This window comes from Stylophora pistillata, unplaced genomic scaffold, assembly GCF_964205215.1.
Source record: "Stylophora pistillata unplaced genomic scaffold, jaStyPist1.2 SCAFFOLD_93, whole genome shotgun sequence".
In the NCBI taxonomy this organism is placed as follows: Eukaryota; Metazoa; Cnidaria; class Anthozoa; order Scleractinia; family Pocilloporidae; genus Stylophora; species Stylophora pistillata.
In genome coordinates, this window is record NW_028290852.1 from 282,501 (window position 1) to 300,588 (window position 18,088).

The 18,088-nt window shown below is 37.0% G+C and overlaps 5 protein-coding genes and 1 long non-coding RNA gene across 8 annotated transcripts in view; 3 read left to right on the forward strand and 3 right to left on the reverse strand.

Moving 5' to 3' along the window:
• Positions 1 to 1,215, reverse strand: part of LOC148715764 (serine/threonine-protein kinase Nek11-like) — a 3,207-nt gene extending 1,992 nt beyond the window's left edge. Inside the window, exons 1-3 of the mRNA XM_088746544.1 lie at positions 1,148 to 1,215; positions 436 to 497; positions 18 to 102 (exon numbers count right to left, since the gene is read on the reverse strand). Coding sequence (XP_088602670.1) covers positions 18 to 44 — 27 coding nt within the window. The 5' untranslated portion in view covers positions 45 to 102; positions 436 to 497; positions 1,148 to 1,215. The remainder of the gene's footprint in view (positions 1 to 17; positions 103 to 435; positions 498 to 1,147) is intronic.
• Positions 1,216 to 2,620: 1,405 nt separating this feature from the next.
• On the forward strand, positions 2,621 to 5,745 carry LOC148715765 (uncharacterized). Of its 2 annotated transcripts, XR_015995868.1 has the most exons (3): positions 2,621 to 3,326; positions 4,816 to 5,077; positions 5,607 to 5,745. XR_015995868.1 is itself a non-coding variant. In XM_088746559.1 (2 exons), the coding sequence occupies exons 1-2, from the start codon at positions 3,095 to 3,097 to the stop codon at positions 4,725 to 4,727; spliced, it is 549 nt and encodes a 182-aa protein (XP_088602685.1). In that variant the 5' UTR covers positions 2,644 to 3,094; the 3' UTR covers positions 4,728 to 4,738. The 2 variants fall into 2 exon arrangements, 1 of the variants encoding a protein (XP_088602685.1); XM_088746559.1 differs by lacking the exons at positions 4,816 to 5,077; positions 5,607 to 5,745 and adding an exon at positions 4,411 to 4,738 and having other exon boundaries at positions 2,644 to 3,326.
• Positions 5,746 to 6,074: 329 nt separating this feature from the next.
• LOC148715766 (uncharacterized) lies at positions 6,075 to 7,493 on the reverse strand. Its single transcript, XR_015995870.1, has 3 exons — positions 7,337 to 7,493; positions 6,667 to 6,705; positions 6,075 to 6,267 (listed from the first exon to the last, which is right to left on the reverse strand). It is a non-coding gene; the product is annotated as an uncharacterized LOC148715766 (long non-coding RNA).
• On the forward strand, positions 6,268 to 18,074 carry LOC148715767 (uncharacterized). Of its 2 annotated transcripts, none has more exons than XM_088746549.1 (11): positions 6,268 to 6,302; positions 6,921 to 7,025; positions 8,202 to 8,552; positions 9,010 to 9,117; positions 13,499 to 13,582; positions 14,485 to 14,736; positions 15,697 to 15,853; positions 16,435 to 16,485; positions 17,009 to 17,189; positions 17,329 to 17,364; positions 18,002 to 18,074. In XM_088746549.1, exons 3-11 carry the CDS (start codon positions 8,493 to 8,495, stop codon positions 18,057 to 18,059), a joined length of 987 nt encoding a protein of 328 aa, XP_088602675.1. In that variant the 5' UTR covers positions 6,268 to 6,302; positions 6,921 to 7,025; positions 8,202 to 8,492; the 3' UTR covers positions 18,060 to 18,074. The 2 variants fall into 2 exon arrangements, with proteins under 2 accessions (XP_088602675.1, XP_088602676.1); XM_088746550.1 differs by having other exon boundaries at positions 6,281 to 6,302; positions 8,199 to 8,552.
• On the forward strand, positions 9,270 to 11,277 carry LOC148715768 (uncharacterized). Its single transcript, XM_088746547.1, has 2 exons — positions 9,270 to 9,524; positions 9,667 to 11,277. The coding sequence occupies exons 1-2, from the start codon at positions 9,351 to 9,353 to the stop codon at positions 10,717 to 10,719; spliced, it is 1,227 nt and encodes a 408-aa protein (XP_088602673.1). The 5' UTR covers positions 9,270 to 9,350; the 3' UTR covers positions 10,720 to 11,277.
• Positions 10,872 to 12,794, reverse strand: LOC148715769 (uncharacterized). Its single transcript, XM_088746548.1, has 2 exons — positions 12,728 to 12,794; positions 10,872 to 12,532 (listed from the first exon to the last, which is right to left on the reverse strand). Exon 2 carries the CDS (start codon positions 12,289 to 12,291, stop codon positions 11,269 to 11,271), a length of 1,023 nt encoding a protein of 340 aa, XP_088602674.1. The 5' UTR covers positions 12,292 to 12,532; positions 12,728 to 12,794; the 3' UTR covers positions 10,872 to 11,268.
• Positions 18,075 to 18,088: the final 14 nt, after the last annotated feature.

Consider the following 18,088-nt stretch of genomic DNA (forward strand, 5'->3'; position numbering starts at 1 on the left):
TAAATTTTTAAACCTACATTGGATAACAATCTAGCTTCTCTCATGGCATCTACTGTTTCATCTGGCTGTAGCTCCCCCACAAATATCTCCTTCAAAACCTTCCTAAATGAATTAAGAAGATAAATTGTGTGTCAGTGATAAAAACTTTTTTACAGATCTGCTGCTGAAGAAGTTTGTTGAATAATTAATTTCTGATTCCTGTTTCAAGGTTGTTTTAGTGAACTCTACAGTTACATTACATAAATTCAGGTTTTTTTTTTCCATGGCATGGACAAATAAGCTTAATTGCTACTTGATTGTCCATTTGTTGAGTGATCTTGTTCCATACTAATAGCAGAGTTGAATCAGGGAGAATTTTCTTACAACAGCCCTTTGTTCCATTAAAGCAAGAAGAGAAGATTCATATGGTAATTTTTTAGTTAGAAACGATCTTACCCTGACAGACACGTCCTCGTTCTATCCACTACCAAGGTTAATCTGATACCTGTGGCTTTCCTCTAGACTCCAGTGTGTAAGCACAAATACAATCAAAATGCACCTCACTTTGTTCTCATAAAAGTTTGATGTGCATAAAAGCTTAAGCTTTTATCGTTTTCGACTTGCAAGTAGTAAGTAGCGATATGATTTTAGCTGGGTATATCCTATTTATTCTCTAATTCATTAGTTATCTTACTTAATTATTTAGACACGACCCCACAAGCGAAGTGTCGTTTTTAATACTTATCGTGTATAAATAAAGATTATTGATTGATTGATTGAGCGCAAGAGGTCACCTTCTCAAATATTTGTTGCAGCGAGTTCTTCATAAATCAATAAAGTGTTCACTTGCGTTATACATCTACACACACAGTTTTAGTTTCAATAGGAACTGAACATTTTGCTCTTTCCCACTGTTACGCATAAACAGGGGAACAATGGTATCGACATTCTACAAAGAAAAACCACCAAAATCATACAGTGATATTGGTCAATAAAGGTGCTGTAAACAAAAAAATTAATGATATCACACAAATGATAACCCTGCGGCAGCCGGTGGAAGTTTTACCGCCCAGATAAGTCCGCCTGTTGCATACTTTTCGGACAGTTTTTTTTTTTTTTTTTTACATCTACTACGCTATGGAAGTGAATGTATGTTACTCTTTCTCACCGGATGTGTGGAAGAGTTGACTGACAAACGAAGATAATTTTGATTCCGAACAGCCAGTTTTGGGTTAGTAGTCCATGTATGGGAATACATTGGAATACATTGGAATACATTGGAATACATTGGAATACATTGAAAATATATACCGAGCTCAGGACATTTTACGGGGTCATACATGGACTCCTAACCGGTGAAAAAGAAGGCGCCATTTTTGATTTGATTAGTGGTGTTTCACCAATACTAGCGGGAACTCACGACTAAAGTTTCCGTGAGGACCTCCTTCAAGAGCCATTACGATGAAAAACCTGTGATGGAACGGACCTCTTGGATACATGGAGGGGGAAAGAATTCTGAAGGCGCTTCATTGATATGGAACATGTTCCAAAATGATCTGACATACAGTGTAAATTCTAATTCTAATATCAATATGTATGCAGACGACCACCAGTTCCATGCTGCAGGCAGTAATGTTACTGAGGTGCATGATAAGTTAATAGCAAGTGCCGAATTAGCCTCCAGATGGTATAGATCGAATTTCTTAAAAGGGAACTATGACAAGTATCAGACAATGACACTTGGGAATAAAAATAATGATATGGATAGTATTATAATTGATGACAATGAAGTTAAATCTACCAAGTGTTTAAAACTTCTTGGGGTATATATAGACAATAGGCTTCGATTTGATGAACACATTGCTAACATTTGTAAGAGGAGTAGCCAGCGTGTTGGAGTCCTGATGAGGCTCAGGAATATGATACCAACAGACACCAAGCTGAAGTTGTTTAAGGCAGCCATTCTTCCGTATTTAACATACAGCCATCTTGTCTGGCATTTTTGTAGGGCGAGTGATACTAGAAAATTGGAACGTATTCAAGAAAGGGCACTTAGGGCAGTTTACTGTGATAAGGGGAGTAGTTATGATAAATTATTAGACATGGCTAACCTAAGTACACTGCAGAACAGAAGACTACAGGATATAGCCATTCTTATGTATAAGGTAAAGAACAATTTATCTCCTAATTACATATGTAGCCTTTTTCAAATTCCACAACTTAGGTACACACTGCGTAATAATGATTTTGGTATACCTAGATTTAATACTGTCACTTTTGGAAAACATTCGCTTAGATATATGGGACCCAAAATATGGGCAATTGTACCAAGAAATGTAAGAGAACTGACATCCATATCATCTTTTAAATGTAACATACGTAGAATAGACCTTGTTTCTAAATTGACTGATAGTAAATGTGAAAACTGCCTTTTATGTAAGACTTAGGTTAGATTTTAAATTGTACATATATATTGTTTTATTTTTAAATTTCTTAAATTTTTAGGTAGTATTTAGTGTCCCCAGTTAGTGGTTGTATAACTGCTATTTTAGATTTGACACATAAATAAAGGTTGTTGTTGTTGTTGTTGTTCTGAATGGTGAAACAAACGATTTGTTTGAAGACACCAGTTTTGCAATTATGTTTCCTTAAAGCAAGCTTATGATAGCTTTTAAAGTTTTGTGCAGTTTTATGATTATCATCAAGCTACAGGGAAACGATGTTGACTTTCCATCGATTGAATTTTAGTAAATGTGGAATACCATTCTTCTGAAAAATAATTGCGCACGATCGATGGAAAGGGTATTCGTTTGCCTTCATCGACGGGAGAATGTTTTACCCATGTAATACACTTGTTTTGCATACTGAACTTTACACATTTCCAAAGATACTGACAATAAGTAGAATTAATTCAACAATTAAGAGCTTCTTTCATCGGTGATCATTTCCGTTGGTGATCAATTCCGTTATTCTCATGTTCTCAAATTATGTGTGTTTTGGGGGTGACATTGTAAGGAGAAATGAGATGCTAGTCACCCCCAAGTCAAAGGGTTAAAAAAGGCGAAATCTGTTTAATATTTTTGTGAGTACATGAAACAACATTTTGAAAGATGGCATGATTATGTTTATGAAGCAATTCTCTAATTTTCTTTTAGACTATCTTTCTCCGCTACGATCACCCTTGAATGCCAAAAATGGCAGCAAGTTGGGTTGCAAAGTTGCAGAAGAATCTGTGTCAAAATACACATTGTTTTCAACCAAGTTTCTGAGATGGGCTATTGAGACTTTGAAAAAAGTCAAAGCAAAAGGGAAGCACCTTGATGAAATCACAAACTCCTCAAATTTAGGTAAGTGAGAGCTGCAAAATAAGTGTACAGAGTTTTCAAAAAGGATTGGCTATTAGCCAGTATATGGTTAGTTGCATGCATTCTGGGATCTTGGGGCATGCTGCCCACAAAGTATTGTTTCTGGGAGAGGGGATGGCACAGGGGTGAGAGGACTCACCCCCCCCTCCATGTTGTGATGCACGTTCAATTCCTGGACTTGGCATGAGATGTGGGTTGACTCAGTTTTTGGTTCTTGTCCTCACTCCAAGAGTATTTTCTCCAGGTCTTCCTGTTTTCCTCTCTCTGTAAAAATCTGCAAAAAATTTTTTTTCTTTCTTTTCTTCTATTTACCTCCCTGTCATGGGGAGCATCGCATATGGTCTTAGGCAATAAAGACCCAGTTACCCCCAATTGAGTTGGTTTGTACTTAATCTATTTAAAATGTATGGGCTCTAAAATTCTATCTCATGCATTTGTTTGGAAGTATATGCAAAGTGATATGATAGTTGGTTGGCTAGGTAAACATGAGCTAGGTAGAGATTGAATGGGTGCTCAACCAGCATGAAAATGTAATTTAACCTTAAATATTTTTGTGGATGTTTATGCGAAAATGGCCTTCAAGGAAGTTGTTTGTTCAGGAAATTTGTTGTTTTTTCACAACTCAAAATCAAGGTAGTTTTTTTTATGTTCTAAAATGGTGGCCAGTACTTAAGGAGAACCCTGAATGTTTATGACTTTTTTTGTCCCTTCCTCTCCAAGCATCTGAATATAAAAAAGAGACTTGAAGAAACCTCAGAATTTTTTTTATTTCTTATCTTTGATAATCAATCTCAAAATGACTTTTGTCTCCTACACGAAATATAGTTTCTAGTTGTGTGATAGTGGGAAACAATACACCTGTATACCTTCTTAGAAAACCCCTGATCATTTTGGTGAACCAACAATACTGACTTTAGTAGTAGTAAAATACTAATGAACAACTTCCTTAAAATGGTTGAAAAATGTTAATTTTGTTTGTAAGAGTTCATACTTATCCTTCATTAGAAGTAATGTGAAAATTAAAATGATTACTGACTAATATACAATTCTATGGATTTTTGTTTAGTGAGTATGTTGCTCAGCGACACATTATCTATTCAGAATGGTAAATATCTCAAGTTTATTCCTTCACTGGACCAACTTGGCAAGACAATTTATTTGATTATTGTTCAGCTCATATCTAAGGGTCAGTTTGACCAGGCTTTTTGTCATGCTAATGACTTGCTCAAGTTCATTCAAGTGGTCAAGTCCTGGAAAAACTATGATGGTGGAAAAATGGAGAAGGGGCTCTCTTCACTCTCTCTTCGAATAAATGGATGGTCTCCATTGTCAAATAGAACTCCTTATCTTGTGGAAGGAAAGTATTCTACTGTTTGTTACTAGTCAGTTTGTGAGAGGTGATGGGTGAAGTACAACTGTATGTTGTCATTCAAAGTGCAGTTTTTGATTCACAGTTTTGTTTTCTTCACAGAATTCACATTCTGAGAGAATGTGTTACAGTTGCACAGCAAGCAAGCAAGGTTATTCAGGATGCTCTTGAAGACCCTGATATTCCTTTATCTCTTAATGAGCTGTGATGGCTGGGTAGTACTGTTTACAATGTAGGCTGTGTGTCCTATCAAAGCGACTGTTTTACTGACGGAGTGCCATTGCTGGCTCTTGCCTGTGATGAGTTAAGAATCTGTAGCTTTGGAGCTGAAACAGAAGAGAAAATCATTGTCCAAGCTGAAGAGGTAAAGTCTGTTCAATTGATGAAGGTACTATAATTTAAAGTTTATTGAAATAATTAATAGTTCAGTTGAACTATGGTTTGACCCTATACATGAGAGTTTTCCTTGCTGAAAATGTTACATTCAAGTATTGTTTCAAGACTGTCTTATGGGAAGCAGGTGTTCTAAGCTAGAACAAGGTCCTTTCATACAGTCAACAACTGCCAGAATTCGACAAATTTCTTAATTACTGGTAGCTAAACACATGTAGAAGTAAAGAACAACCCAGCACAGGAGTATAAAGGGGTTTTGGAAGACTTTAAGGGAAACTTTGACAAAAAGTTTTGTGCTGAACTTTTCAACTTACTAGCCAAGTGGCCAGTGACATCTTAGATGTTACAGCAATTTTAGTTTGTTTACTAGCCAAACTGGCTGTTGGAAATCAGAAACCACTAGCCAAAACTGAATTTCCACTAGTCTGTGGCTAGTTGGCTACCATTAGTGTGGAGCGCTAGAGGGGAGTAACCTTTTCATGAACTGGTATTCTTTCTAGGGGGAATCACCAACACTCCTAATCAGTTCATGATTCTGAAACTGAAATAAGCTGTGACAAGATAGGCCTTCTAGCTCATGAGGTCAATTTGCTATGGCTACAAACATGAAACAGGTTTGCGATGAACCAAATAGGAACAAGGGTGGGGAAGAGGGGAAAACTTATTACTCTTTCACTCCCAAGATTTCATTCATAATTCTCCTTAGTGTCTGCTTCACAATTTCTATGATCTAAGTTTGGAGAATTTGGTATTAGCTTAACTTATAATCTCTTTATCAATTGGTATTTGTCTTTATTCTCATTACTTGTCTGTTTGATATAGTGTTGATACAGTAAGGAGAAATTCTGTCTTGGTCACTCATGGGAGTTAAAGGGTGAATGTAGAATAAGTTGCTGATCACAAATCTAATTTTGGCTAACAGTGACATGGTGAGTTTTGAAAATGTTTATTTGGCAATGTTTGAAAAATACTTTTCAGGTGAAGCTACTCACAAAGTATGCCTTGCTAGTTGACTGTCAAAGAAGAGCCGGAAGAATCAGGGATGCACTAAAGACTGCTTCAACTGTGGTCCTGGTAGCACTGAAAACAGCCTCTGATGCCCACACCCTAAAACAGCCAGTCAGACAATGGGTCTCAGTGAAACATGAGCTGGTGAAGGATCTACAGGAGGGAGAAAAACAGTCTGAGAGATGCAGGTTTGCAATAGAGTTCAAAATAAATATTAGTATTTTGATGTCGATTAACTTAAAGCTTATGAGTTTTAAGCAGATGTCAGATTATAATGTGTAAAAAAAAGGTTACAAGAACTCCAGAAAATTGGTTTTAATTTGTTTAAACTTGATCAAATACATGCATGTTGTTTTCATAATCAAACAGAACATACATACATGCAGCAAATATAAAGATTATTCCATGGGAAGTGCCCTCAAACGATTTCTATTCACAAGTTGCGATGCATCAGAAAAGGGAGGAGTGAGTTTTTTATGCATTGCAGCAAGTGAATAAAAATTATTCAAGCACTATCATAACATAACCGTTGAAATGTGGCAGATTCCTCACCTCAATACACCAAAATCCTAGTTTTTGGCTCGTTCAAGGCTTCAAAAGGATCAGATAAAATTAATTTAAAGAGGGAAGAAAAAAATGGGGGGAATTCTAATATTTTTAAGGTTGACTCTGGAGAGATAAGGCATAGTGATAAAAAAAGACAAAATGATATAATCATTATGGTGTTGAAGAATTACATAATTAAAGTAAGATTGAGTTAATTGGAAACTGTCTGAAGAAATTTCTTGGTTCTTTTTTCTTCTCAGAACCCTATGCAGTGCATTTGCAGAGCAAGAAGATGCAAAAGATGTAGAAGGAAGCCAGCTCTGTTTTGTTTTGCAGGAAGAGCTTGCTTGTTACAAGACCAAAAGGTAACAAAATACTTTCTTTTACATTCTGACTTCTTCTTATGGTTTCCCCTTTCATAAGTGAAGTACAACTGTACCTGCCAAAATGTTTCATTGAATTGTTCCAAACTTTTTCAGCTATGACACAGCAGTAGGGCAAATTGCTGTAGTTCATATATTTTGAACTGCGGTATGAGATACGTATGATGCACGATCCTCGCAGTAGATAGCGCTATTTAAGCAATAGCGCTATCTACTGTGAGGATTGTGCATCATGCGTATCTAATACCGCAGTTCAAAATATATGAACTTCATATATTTCATTGTATACTTACAATTGTTCACCGCCTTTGAGCCACCTCACTTGAAATTTCAGCCAGTAGCCTAACTTCTTAGCTACCAGCCTGAAAGGCCTAGTGCTGTTGGACAGGATGTTAGTCAATGGCAGGCAGGGCTCCAATTTAATTTTTGGATCACTAACCCTTTGGGTTAGTAGACATCTTTTTTACTAACCAAATAATAAAGTTTGGTATCCAAGCTCACAAGTTACGATATCTCAAATATTGAACATTTTGATAATAACAACTAGGACAAATTAAAGAGTAGCTGAAATTGCATACTGACCTCAAAAACGTAGACAATTATCCACCTATTTTATTTCCCTCTTGTTTACCATGATTAGTCAAGAACAGTACATCTACAGCATTCTCTAAAAAGAGTTAAAGTTGACTTAACAACTTGAGTATTCTAAGTATTCCTCTGAGAGTCGGGCCTACGTGCTCTTTGGCCTGAGGTCTACTGATGTTTAAATATGTTAGAAAATTTTACTCACCATGTCGGGTTAGTTGGACAAATTTTTAGTAACCAAACGTTGAAAATTACTAACCATTGGTTAATGGGTTACCATTAATTTCGAGCCCTTGCTTGTAAATCCACAGCATTTAAGTTGCTATTACCAATCCATACTCATGGTTGGAAAGGGTCAGTCTGAAACTAGAGTGGGTTGCCTGAGAACAAAACACAGTGGTCTTGGTTAGGACTCCAAAACAGTCCTCTTAAATTGGAGTTCAGCATGGTAACCATGGATTGACCAAGTCTCCTATTAATTGTGAAGAATTTTTATCATCTTCTTATTGAAAGGACAAAGTTGGTCATTCAAACTGTCTGTTACTTTTATTAAAATGAATCTTTACTCAGCAGACACCTTGATGGGCAGGGACAAAAAAAATTGATCCCTTTCAAGTACATCAAATCTGCATCAAAAGAAACCTAGACCTGCGATGAGCAGACACTGCAGGGCTCGACACTAATAGTAGCTGAGTTTCTTTAGATCTGCACCGCAGTACTGTCAAGAAGCTGGGGAGACTCTAGAGCAGTTATTGGACTCAACAGATAGTCAGGATGAGGAGAAAAACATGCATTCACGTTTGCTGGATAGACTTGGTGCTGCATATTTATGGCAGGCTTTGCTTGAGCACAAAGATGCAGTAAATGAGAGAGCAACTTCAGCAAGGCCAGAGCTTTCTGACAGTTATGAAGGAGAAGAGGAAAGTACTGGAAACTTTTTTGATTAAGATCTGATCTGACAATTTGATGACCCACCCAGGTCTCAAATTTGGATTTCTTGAGGTCGTGCTGGCTGCAGGCTATCTGTTAGGCCACTGAGTGTGCCTCCAACAAAGAGACGCACTGGGGCAAGAAGTTGATTTCAGTTAATTTGAAGTCTAGAGTGAACATTACTTATACAGATTTTATATTGTTCCTTGTTCAACACATTTTCAGGAACAGATTGTTGTCTTTGATGAAATGTCATGTGCCTGTTTTACAATAGACATGAATTTTGTAGTCAGTTTTTCTACAACAACAACATACTTTACCTGTAGGTGTACATGGAGGACCATGCAGAAGGGAAAGGGGCCCTGAGATTGCACCTCTGGTGCATCCCCAAAAGCACCTCATTCCCTCAAAATATCAGACTGTCAAATGAAATGTTGGTGTAACTTTTCAGATAGAAGATATCTGCCTGGAGCAACCATTTATGGAATCACTTTGTGCAGCTTTGGAAATGTGGACGTCACTAAGGACCAAATCACTGCAACAAGACACCAGTGGAAAGGTAAATGTTTCCTGGAAAAAGCATTTTAGGGCTATGTAATATATTTTTTTACTTTAATTTCCAAAACATTAATATTTTTTCACTGGCAGTGACAATTCTTTATTTGAAAACAAGTGAAACTGTAAAATTCCAAGAACAGTTTTCTTTCATGGGGAATAGAGTACCGAAGCCCTGACGTCACGTTTCCATGGTTGCATTTCTGCTGGATCTAAACAAACTCACATGTGTTTAACATGGCGGCGTTGTCGATAACATCGTTCGCAAAATACTTCTCAGATGAGCCTAAATCTTTAAACCGTGGCGAAAACCATTACCAATCTGGACACGTTCTACCTTTTTGCTATTGTGATGGAATTATCAGAGGGTCAGTGCAAGCGAGCATGAAAAGTACGACGTATAAAGTCACAGTAAGTGTAAAATTTCTATTACTCGATGTCTATCCGTTAACATCGCCAAACCAAAACTAATTTAAATTAAGTGATTTCGAATCTTCGTTTAAAGGAAATCTTGAAAAGTAAGCTTATATTTCTTTTTCTCTTTCCTTCGCAGATATATCTTCAAGAAAACGAAATACGTTCCACAGAATGCGAGTGCCCTCGTGGCGGTTCAAAGTGTAGTCACGCTGTAGCTCTGTTCCTTCATGGCTACCACAACTTAAGTAGAACTGACATCGAATGTCAGTGGAAGAAACAAAAGGCATCCGAGGTGGTTAAAACGGTAGAAGATCTGTATCCACCCAAAGAAACTAAAGTCCTAAAACGAAAAACTACAGATGAGGACAGAGAATGGCTACGGAACAAGCTGAAGAGATACGGCGAGTTCACAGGAATGTTATGGCTTTTGAGCCCCGAACCTGACAAAGAGAATCGTCTGCCGATCTCCACAGTCGAAGAAATCATTTTATCGAGAGAGTTTGTTGAAAGCGGACTTGATACAAATTTCTTGTTGGAAAAATTGAAAGTAAGTGAGCAGCAAGTGAAATTAGTCTGTGAGATCACGAAAGAGCAACGTGAATGTGGAGAGTGGCATGTGGTGAGAAAAGGACGTTTGACTGCTAGCAATTTTGGTCCAGTTCTTGAAGCAAAAAGAGTCACTCCTTCCCTTATCAAGCGTGTTCTTGGAGAATACGACATCTCTCGAGTGCAGGCTGTTCGATGGGGTGTCGTTAACGAGAAAGAAGGAATAAAGGCCTTCACCAAATTAACAATGAAAGTAGTAAAGGATTGTGGCCTTTGGCTACACAAGTCTGGTGTTTTGGGTGCATCACCAGATGGACTTGTTGATGACAATGCGATCATTGAAGTCAAATGCCCTTACACACATCGCAATTCAACAATTGAGGAGGCTGTTAAAGACCCTAAGTTCTGTTTAGTAAAGAGAGATGCTGGCTATTGTTTAAAACAATCCCACCACTACTGGCATCAAGTCCAGGGTCAGCTGTTTATAACTGGGAAGCAAATCTGTTACTTTGTGGTTTGGACAACAATGCAAACTGTTGTGTTGGCAATCCAGAAAGACTGCACATGGGAACCAAATCTTCTTTCACTTCAAGAATTTTATACAATTCACATGATTCCTGCACTTGTTGATGGTGGTCTTTAAATTTTAAGACTTCGTTGTAAAATTAATGTAGTTTTTTATAAAGTAATGGATTTGATAATACATACTTTTAGAAATATTTTTTAAAATATTGTTTTATTTGGTAAAATCATTGCAACTTTTACTACAAATATGCAGTAACTGAAGGGTGTATATAAAATAAAAATGTTCATGTTAATCTTAAAATTGTTTTTCTTTAAACAGCAACATTTGCTGGGGTTTTTACATTAGCTACTTGAGACAAGAAAATGATAGATTCATTGTAATCGTATTTGAATACAGTTGGTTATCTGAATTCATAATAGGACTAGCATAAGGGTGTGGTGGCAGGAATACTGATCAGAAATAAATAGTTTGTCATTAAGTTGTGTATCATGATTCCTTGTATCATGAGCAAGTAAAATAGGGTTACAAGCTTTTCACAGATCACACAACACCTGTCCACTCTTTGTATCAGAATACAGTTAATTGATTAACTATGATCAGACAATGCCAATGTATACCAGGCCTTAGTAAACTGATGTAAGATGATCAATATTTCAATTAAAATGACTAATCAAAGTCAACAGTGTCATTGGTTTCCTTAATTAATGGGTTTTGTAAATTAACTAAAGCACCACATAGCTGTATAATCTTACCAGAGAGGGATCGCAAGTATGGTGGCACAAAATTTAAAATTTTATAGTTCTTCAATCTAGCATTAGCACGTTCTACGTGTATACGACATTTTGCAATGCTCTTTGTTAACTTAACTTCACTTTCTGTAAATTTTCCATTGTTCAAGAATGGGGGAATGTTCACATATACACCATTAGGAACAATATCATTTATCAAAAACCCTTTATCCGCAAGTATAATATCCCCAGCAACAAAATGCTTTAATATTCCTGACTTTTGAACCGTTACTTTATCTGATACTGAGCCAGGGAAAAGTTTACTTACATAAGTTATAACCGCGTTGGGTGCCACACCAACAATTGTCTTAAAAGAATTCATACCCCTGTACGTTGAATATGTCAATTTTTGGTCACTCATAAGCTTAGGTGTAGCAACCTCGATATCGGTGCAATCTATTACCATACGACAGTCTCCAAATAAGCTAAATGAGCCTGGAAGTGAAGTTTTGTTTTTTTGTCTGGATGGAACAGCTATCTCCATTTGATCTTCATATAGAATTTGGTGCAAAACATGGATAAATGTTGTCACAATATTCGCTATTGTAGCAGTACTGCAACTAAAAAGTTCAGCTAAATGTAAGTTATGATAATTATGTCTAATCTTCATCAATGTTATCAATATTTGATCTTCAAAAGATATCTTGTCTACTTTCCAGCCACACACGTAAACAATATCGTTGCGGTATCTTTCGGCATATTCGACAACAATGTGGAACATTTCTTTGTTTGGGAGGCCAGTTTCCATGTTGATTACCTTTGAATCCATGTTAAAAGAGCTGTAGTTTCTTTTTAAGTAGCTTTCTTTTTCTTTCAACTCGGATACTTGGGTCTTTAATGTCCCTAGCTCTGCTTGTAGCAGGATATTTTCAGTCTGCAAAGTAGTGCATTTCATTTGCATCTCCTCGCAACTGAGCTCGCAAGGCTCGTTCTGGTTGCTCTTCGTCGAAGATTCTGAAAGGATCTGCTCGATAGTCGTTGTCTCTGGGACTTCAGTTCTTTGCTTTTTCCTTTTTGGAGCATTTCGAGATTCAAATAGTTTGTCTTTATTCCAGGAAAAGACCTCGGGGCCTTCTTCTTTACTTCCTCGGAAATGACAACTACAAACTCGAGCGCCTTTGCCAGGTTCACGATCAGCTCGTCTGGAGAGAGAAAACGAAGGTTTTAAACTTTAATCATAACGTAAAAAAAAGCTTTTTTTCTTTCTAGAGGTCTTTCAAAGGTATAATCCACAGGTCAGTGCACTTTTGAGTGGTTAAATAAAACCATCTTCCGCGTAACTATAACTGACACGTGGCCGTGCATCATGGTGGTCATTGTACCAAAAATCAACCTACCTTATTAGAGAAATCCATTTTCTTCTTTGAGCAGGATCTTTGGGGAAACGGTAAAAGCTGCAATTGTGACTTTGTGAGAACTAAATAGGTATCAGCTTTTGATACTTTCAGACGTTTTACGATAGGTACTTAAACAATTTGAAAGATGTGCCATTAAAGATTTATGGATTACTAAAATTTAAATGCTGTGCTAAGTCTGCACTCAAACAGAGTGCCCACCCAGCCCGAGGTTATCCTGGTTTCCATTGAATTCACCCTTTAAATCCCAAGACCTAATCACTAATTCTCCCCTCTAGCTGCTACACATTTACTTGTAAATAAGTTATAAGAATTTGGTGTTAGATCAAGAGAACAACTTCTACATGATAAGTTCAAGTATTCTCATTACCTGTTGAATCATGTATGGGCTTTAAAGGGAGAAGATACATGTTTAAATCATTTCTGGGAGTTAAAGGGCTAAGCAACTAGGCGTATTACTACTCCCCCAAGATGGGATGCTAGTCCATTGCAAGGTTATCCCCTTCCCCCAGCATTTTATCACTTGGCAGGCTTTTTATCTGTACTCCTGGTTACAGAGAGGCACGTGATAGAAAAGAAAGCTGTGTTTTGCCCAAGTGGACACAGCAAAATGACCCAGCCAGTTCTCAAACCCAGACCTCTTGACCCGCAGTGCAGCATACTAACCATTGGGTTACTGCATCTCCCACTGTATACAATACATTTAATCTTGCATGAATGTTATTCTCACTGAATTTTTTTTTTATGTTCTAGGTTGACCTGGACCATCTTATTAATCCTGAAGAGACATATCATTACTTGCTTATCACTGCTGAAATGTTTGGGCTTTTAAAACAGGTGAAACCTGCTACGTACTTTCATTGGTGACGATTTGGATTTCCCACAGGCAATTAACTGTTCATGCAGTCCTGTCACAACATGACCATGGCAATAGAAATGTTAAAAAAAATGTTTCGGTACAAGAAATGACAGCAGTTTTAAGAGATTTAAGTATTTGAAGGAAAAGGCTATCACTCAACAGAAAAGAATGATTTTCTCCAGTCAGGTCTTTTTTATCTCGACTGGTAAATTTTATACAGTGAGGATCCTTGCCTTTGTTATCAGTGGTGTAATGAATAATGTAGTTTCTGCACATTGAGATAATTTGGTTGTATCAACTGGGTTAATAAATATTAATTGGCCGCAGCAAAGAATTTCTAAAGCTGATATTCCAAGGTTAAGCCCTTTATCAGAGCAAATGGTGAAGGGTTAATACTTGAAACATCAGCTTCAGAAATTGTTTTCAGCATCCGATTGGCATGTACATTATCAACTCAGCTGATGAAACCAAATTATATGTACTTATAATTCCACCCCTCCCCCCCCCCATCTGCCCCATCTGATGCAGCACAACATATGGGTATCTTCAAAAAATTAAGCGTGTGGGAACATCTTCCATTGCACCACTCCCTTCCCAGGATTAACTCTGCTACCCTTAGGCTTAGGCAAGTTAAGCCAATAATTTATATCCGCTTTGTAATACTGAGCGTTTTAAAAATGCTTTTATTAATAGACTTGGTTTTAAGCATAACTTAGCTGTAAGTAATTAATACACATTTTAGCCCATTACACTTTATATGTAACACTTGATATGTATTTTATCAGTGAAATAAAGACTATTTACTATTTTAATTTACAACAGTTTCCCATCAGAATCTTACCCCCCTTATTCATTCAATGAATGAATTGTTTTCTTGCAGCCCTTAAAAAAAGCTAGTGCTCTTTGCATGGCTGCCAGTATATCCCAGTCAGTTGGTACCAAAGATATGCTGGATAATGGATTGTGTGCCCTAAGTGATGCTGTTCACTCATTGTGTGACATTCTGGACTTGTCACATGCTTCAATTATTCTGTCTCATACAAGTAACCTGGTTGATAGATTTGAGCCCTGCAGTACTTCATGGGTTCAGTTCTTGTTGGCGAAGAGTCACTATTTGCTAGTCACAGGAAAGGTATGAAAAATCAAAATCATTATTAACCCTATCACTGCTTTAACTAACTCTACTTACTGTCTGCCAAACACTTCTCGTGATGTAAGTTTGGAAAATTTGGTATTGGATTAACTAAATAATCCTCTACAATTGATTTTTTTCTTTATTCTCCTCACTTGTCTGCTTGACATTGTATTGATGTTGTAAGGAGAATTCCTGTCTTGGTCTCTGACATGGGAGTCAAAGGGTTAAACAAGCATTCATCATGCAGGCATACATGTATACGTGGTACTCTAGCTCCATGTTGGTGATTTTTCTTTGTGCTGAAGAACTTGGAATAGCTTTAGGCAAGGAAACTGTGGGCCAGCTAGCCTCTGAGAGCAGCAGGGAAATCCAATTTGTATAGTAATCACATGATTTTGAGTGCAATTTGGAATAAATAAGCACGAGTAAATTTTCTCAAAGACTAACAAAATTGCATGAGCCCATAGGGTGAGTGCAATTTGTGATCTTTGAAAACATTTACAAGTGATTATTTATTCCAAATTGCACGAGAAAATCATGTGATTATGTATTAATAATATACATGAAAAAATACGAGGTAGCTTCTCATAACTACGCGGAAGAAAAGCGCATGCATCACATGCAAAAATTATTTATTGAAATCCTGCAAGTGACATTGACCTTGACATTGACATTGACCAATTATTCTGACCAATCAGAATGTCTGGTTTGTTTCTTTCTTTGCACTGAATTAACCCTCTTCTGTACTGAATTAACTCTCTTCTGCACTGAATTAACTGAAAACTGCGTTCATCTTAACCAATCAGAACTGAGAAATTTTTTCATGTATATTATACAATATACGGTATAGGAGGAAATACCAATTAAACAGGTCTATAATAGTCAGTACGTGTAAACACGGGATTGTTCAGTTTGTGATGTGTGTGTCAGTCGTGGTTTTCATTGATTAATGTTTAGTATTCGGAAGGGGAGGTCTCCCTGAAGGAAGCACTGCAGAGTGAAGTCTTCACACACAAGAGTTACAAGTCCCACCTGTTGAAAGCCAGATGGAAATCAATTTGCTGTGAATATGCAATGCTCCCACCCACAATCCACAAATTTAAGATAATAGTTGGTAAGTTCACTCTTCTTCTTTAGAAATTCCTCTTTCCAAAACTTAGATCTACTCTTCTCCACAGTTATTCAGTAACTTTTTCATAATGGAAATGGGAATTTAGCAGTGGATATTCCATAAGATGGCTCTTCTTGTCCACTGATACTAGGTCTAATTGGAATTTGGAGTGTTTGTTTTTGGAGACCCCTAGAAAGACCCTTGGAGTAAGGAAGAAAACTAACAACAAACTCAACCCACATGTGACACCAGGTCCAAGAATTGAACTAATGGGAGGCGAGTGACCTCACCACCGCCCAATCTCAGCTCCCCAATATTGATTTTTTATTTCATTGTTTTCATAAACCGTCGCCAAGTGACCTGTGAAAATTTAGGCAGACTTAGTACCAACAAAACAGTCTGTTCAACCAGATAATTTTTGATCAGTGAATCAATTCATGAGTTTATGAGTAATTCCCAGGTGACAGTTATTTTTTTTAGTATTATCATTGTTGAGATCCTCTACTTGGTTCACTGACTCCTGGAATGGGCTATGGATGCACTTCATAAACTAACACAAATGGCTGAAGAAACCTTTGGTTTAGATGCGTTTTGTACTGGCAAACAGATACACAAGCAAAAGGAAAATTTGTTGGGTAAGGTGATTGAGGAATTTTTGTTTCCTTTTATTCTTGACACAATTCTGCAGAGCCCTGCTTGCAAAGTAGTGCCCGTGATTTCTATGAGCTTCTACTAGAGACAATGTGTTCTGATGACTGGGATAATACAGGGGTTTCATTAAGAGCCAGGCACCGGGCAAATTGACCGGTTGTGAGGACGGTTTTGCCCACCTGATTTGACGGTCTGGAGGAAAGTTTATCTTATAAAGAAGTTCAGTTCAAAGAGTTTTGCCCGCCTGTGAAAACCAGTTTCCCTCCTGCAGAAAACATTAATGAAGCCCCTGATAATATATACCTAAATCATGTGGTTGGCAATACCTTGCAATCCTAATTCAGGCTTTGAGATAGAGTTGTGCTTGTAATTGGATGTGTTATTATCCTGATTAAAATATAGAGAAAAGTGCAATCAAACTGGCCTGAAACATGGGAGAGTTTTCTTCTGTTTTATTATTAAACTTTTAATCACATATTTTGGCATCTATTCCTTTTGTTTGTGCAGATTTGCTAGCCACATCAGAAAGTTCTGGCCAAAACCTTTCTAGTTTGTCAATCCTAAATGACTTGCTCTCATCCCTGTTACAAGTTGGTCAGCTGTATGCTCATCAGGGAGCTGTGAGGGAAGCTTTGAGGCAGTTTGTGGATGGTGTTGCACTAGCAAGGCAATTTTGCCTACCATACAGGTGATTTATGAATGTTTAGTAAAAGCTCTGTTAAACTTTTGGACCCACACTAGATCAGAAAGTCAAGGAGCATCAATCCAAAATTTTAGATGAGAGAATTTTGAGGATAATATTAACTGTCCTTGTCTGTTACTCTAAGACATCAAGCTGTTACCAGAACAGGAAAGAGAATAAAGTAAGATCTTAAAAATTGTTTGCTGAACATGAAGTTGTGCTGAAAATGAAGGGTTAATTTCTTTTGTTTTATTCCCCTGATGTGAATTCAACATTGAATTAATCTGCTGGTAATTGGTAAATTTGCCTTGTCCAAACCAGCAAAACAGTTATTTTTCAAATTTTTTTCTTTTTTTTTTTTTTTTTCCAATTACGGCAAATGTATAAACAAATTTCATTTCAACTTCTTATGTCCCCATAGAGCAAGATATCTTAGCTATAGTAAAGATGCCAAAGGGGAATTGTTTACCTCTAAAGATTAATTTGGAAATAGTTTTTAGAAGACTCATCTAGACTACAAAGATAATGGCAAAGTTTACATCCTTTTTGTTAATTTAAGTTGAAGTTTCAACTCAAATTAATTAAAGATGACTTCACTGACTAGTGACCAGGGATATTTTCAATTGAATCCCTGTGGTTTTGTTATTTTAGGAGAATAGCAAAGGATTTTTCTAAACCTTTGGTATATACGATAACACCTTTGCCTGTGAGTACTTGTAGCTACTGTTGCATTTGATAGACTTCTATTTGTTATGTATACAAAAGAGAGAGATTTTTTGTGACCTTTTGAAAACCAGTTGGATGCTTTTACCTCTTAGACATGGCACACAACTCTCCGTGTTTACTGGTATCCCCAATTACTGTGGCACTAAGTGACTCAAAGTTTATCTGCTCCTTTATATGGG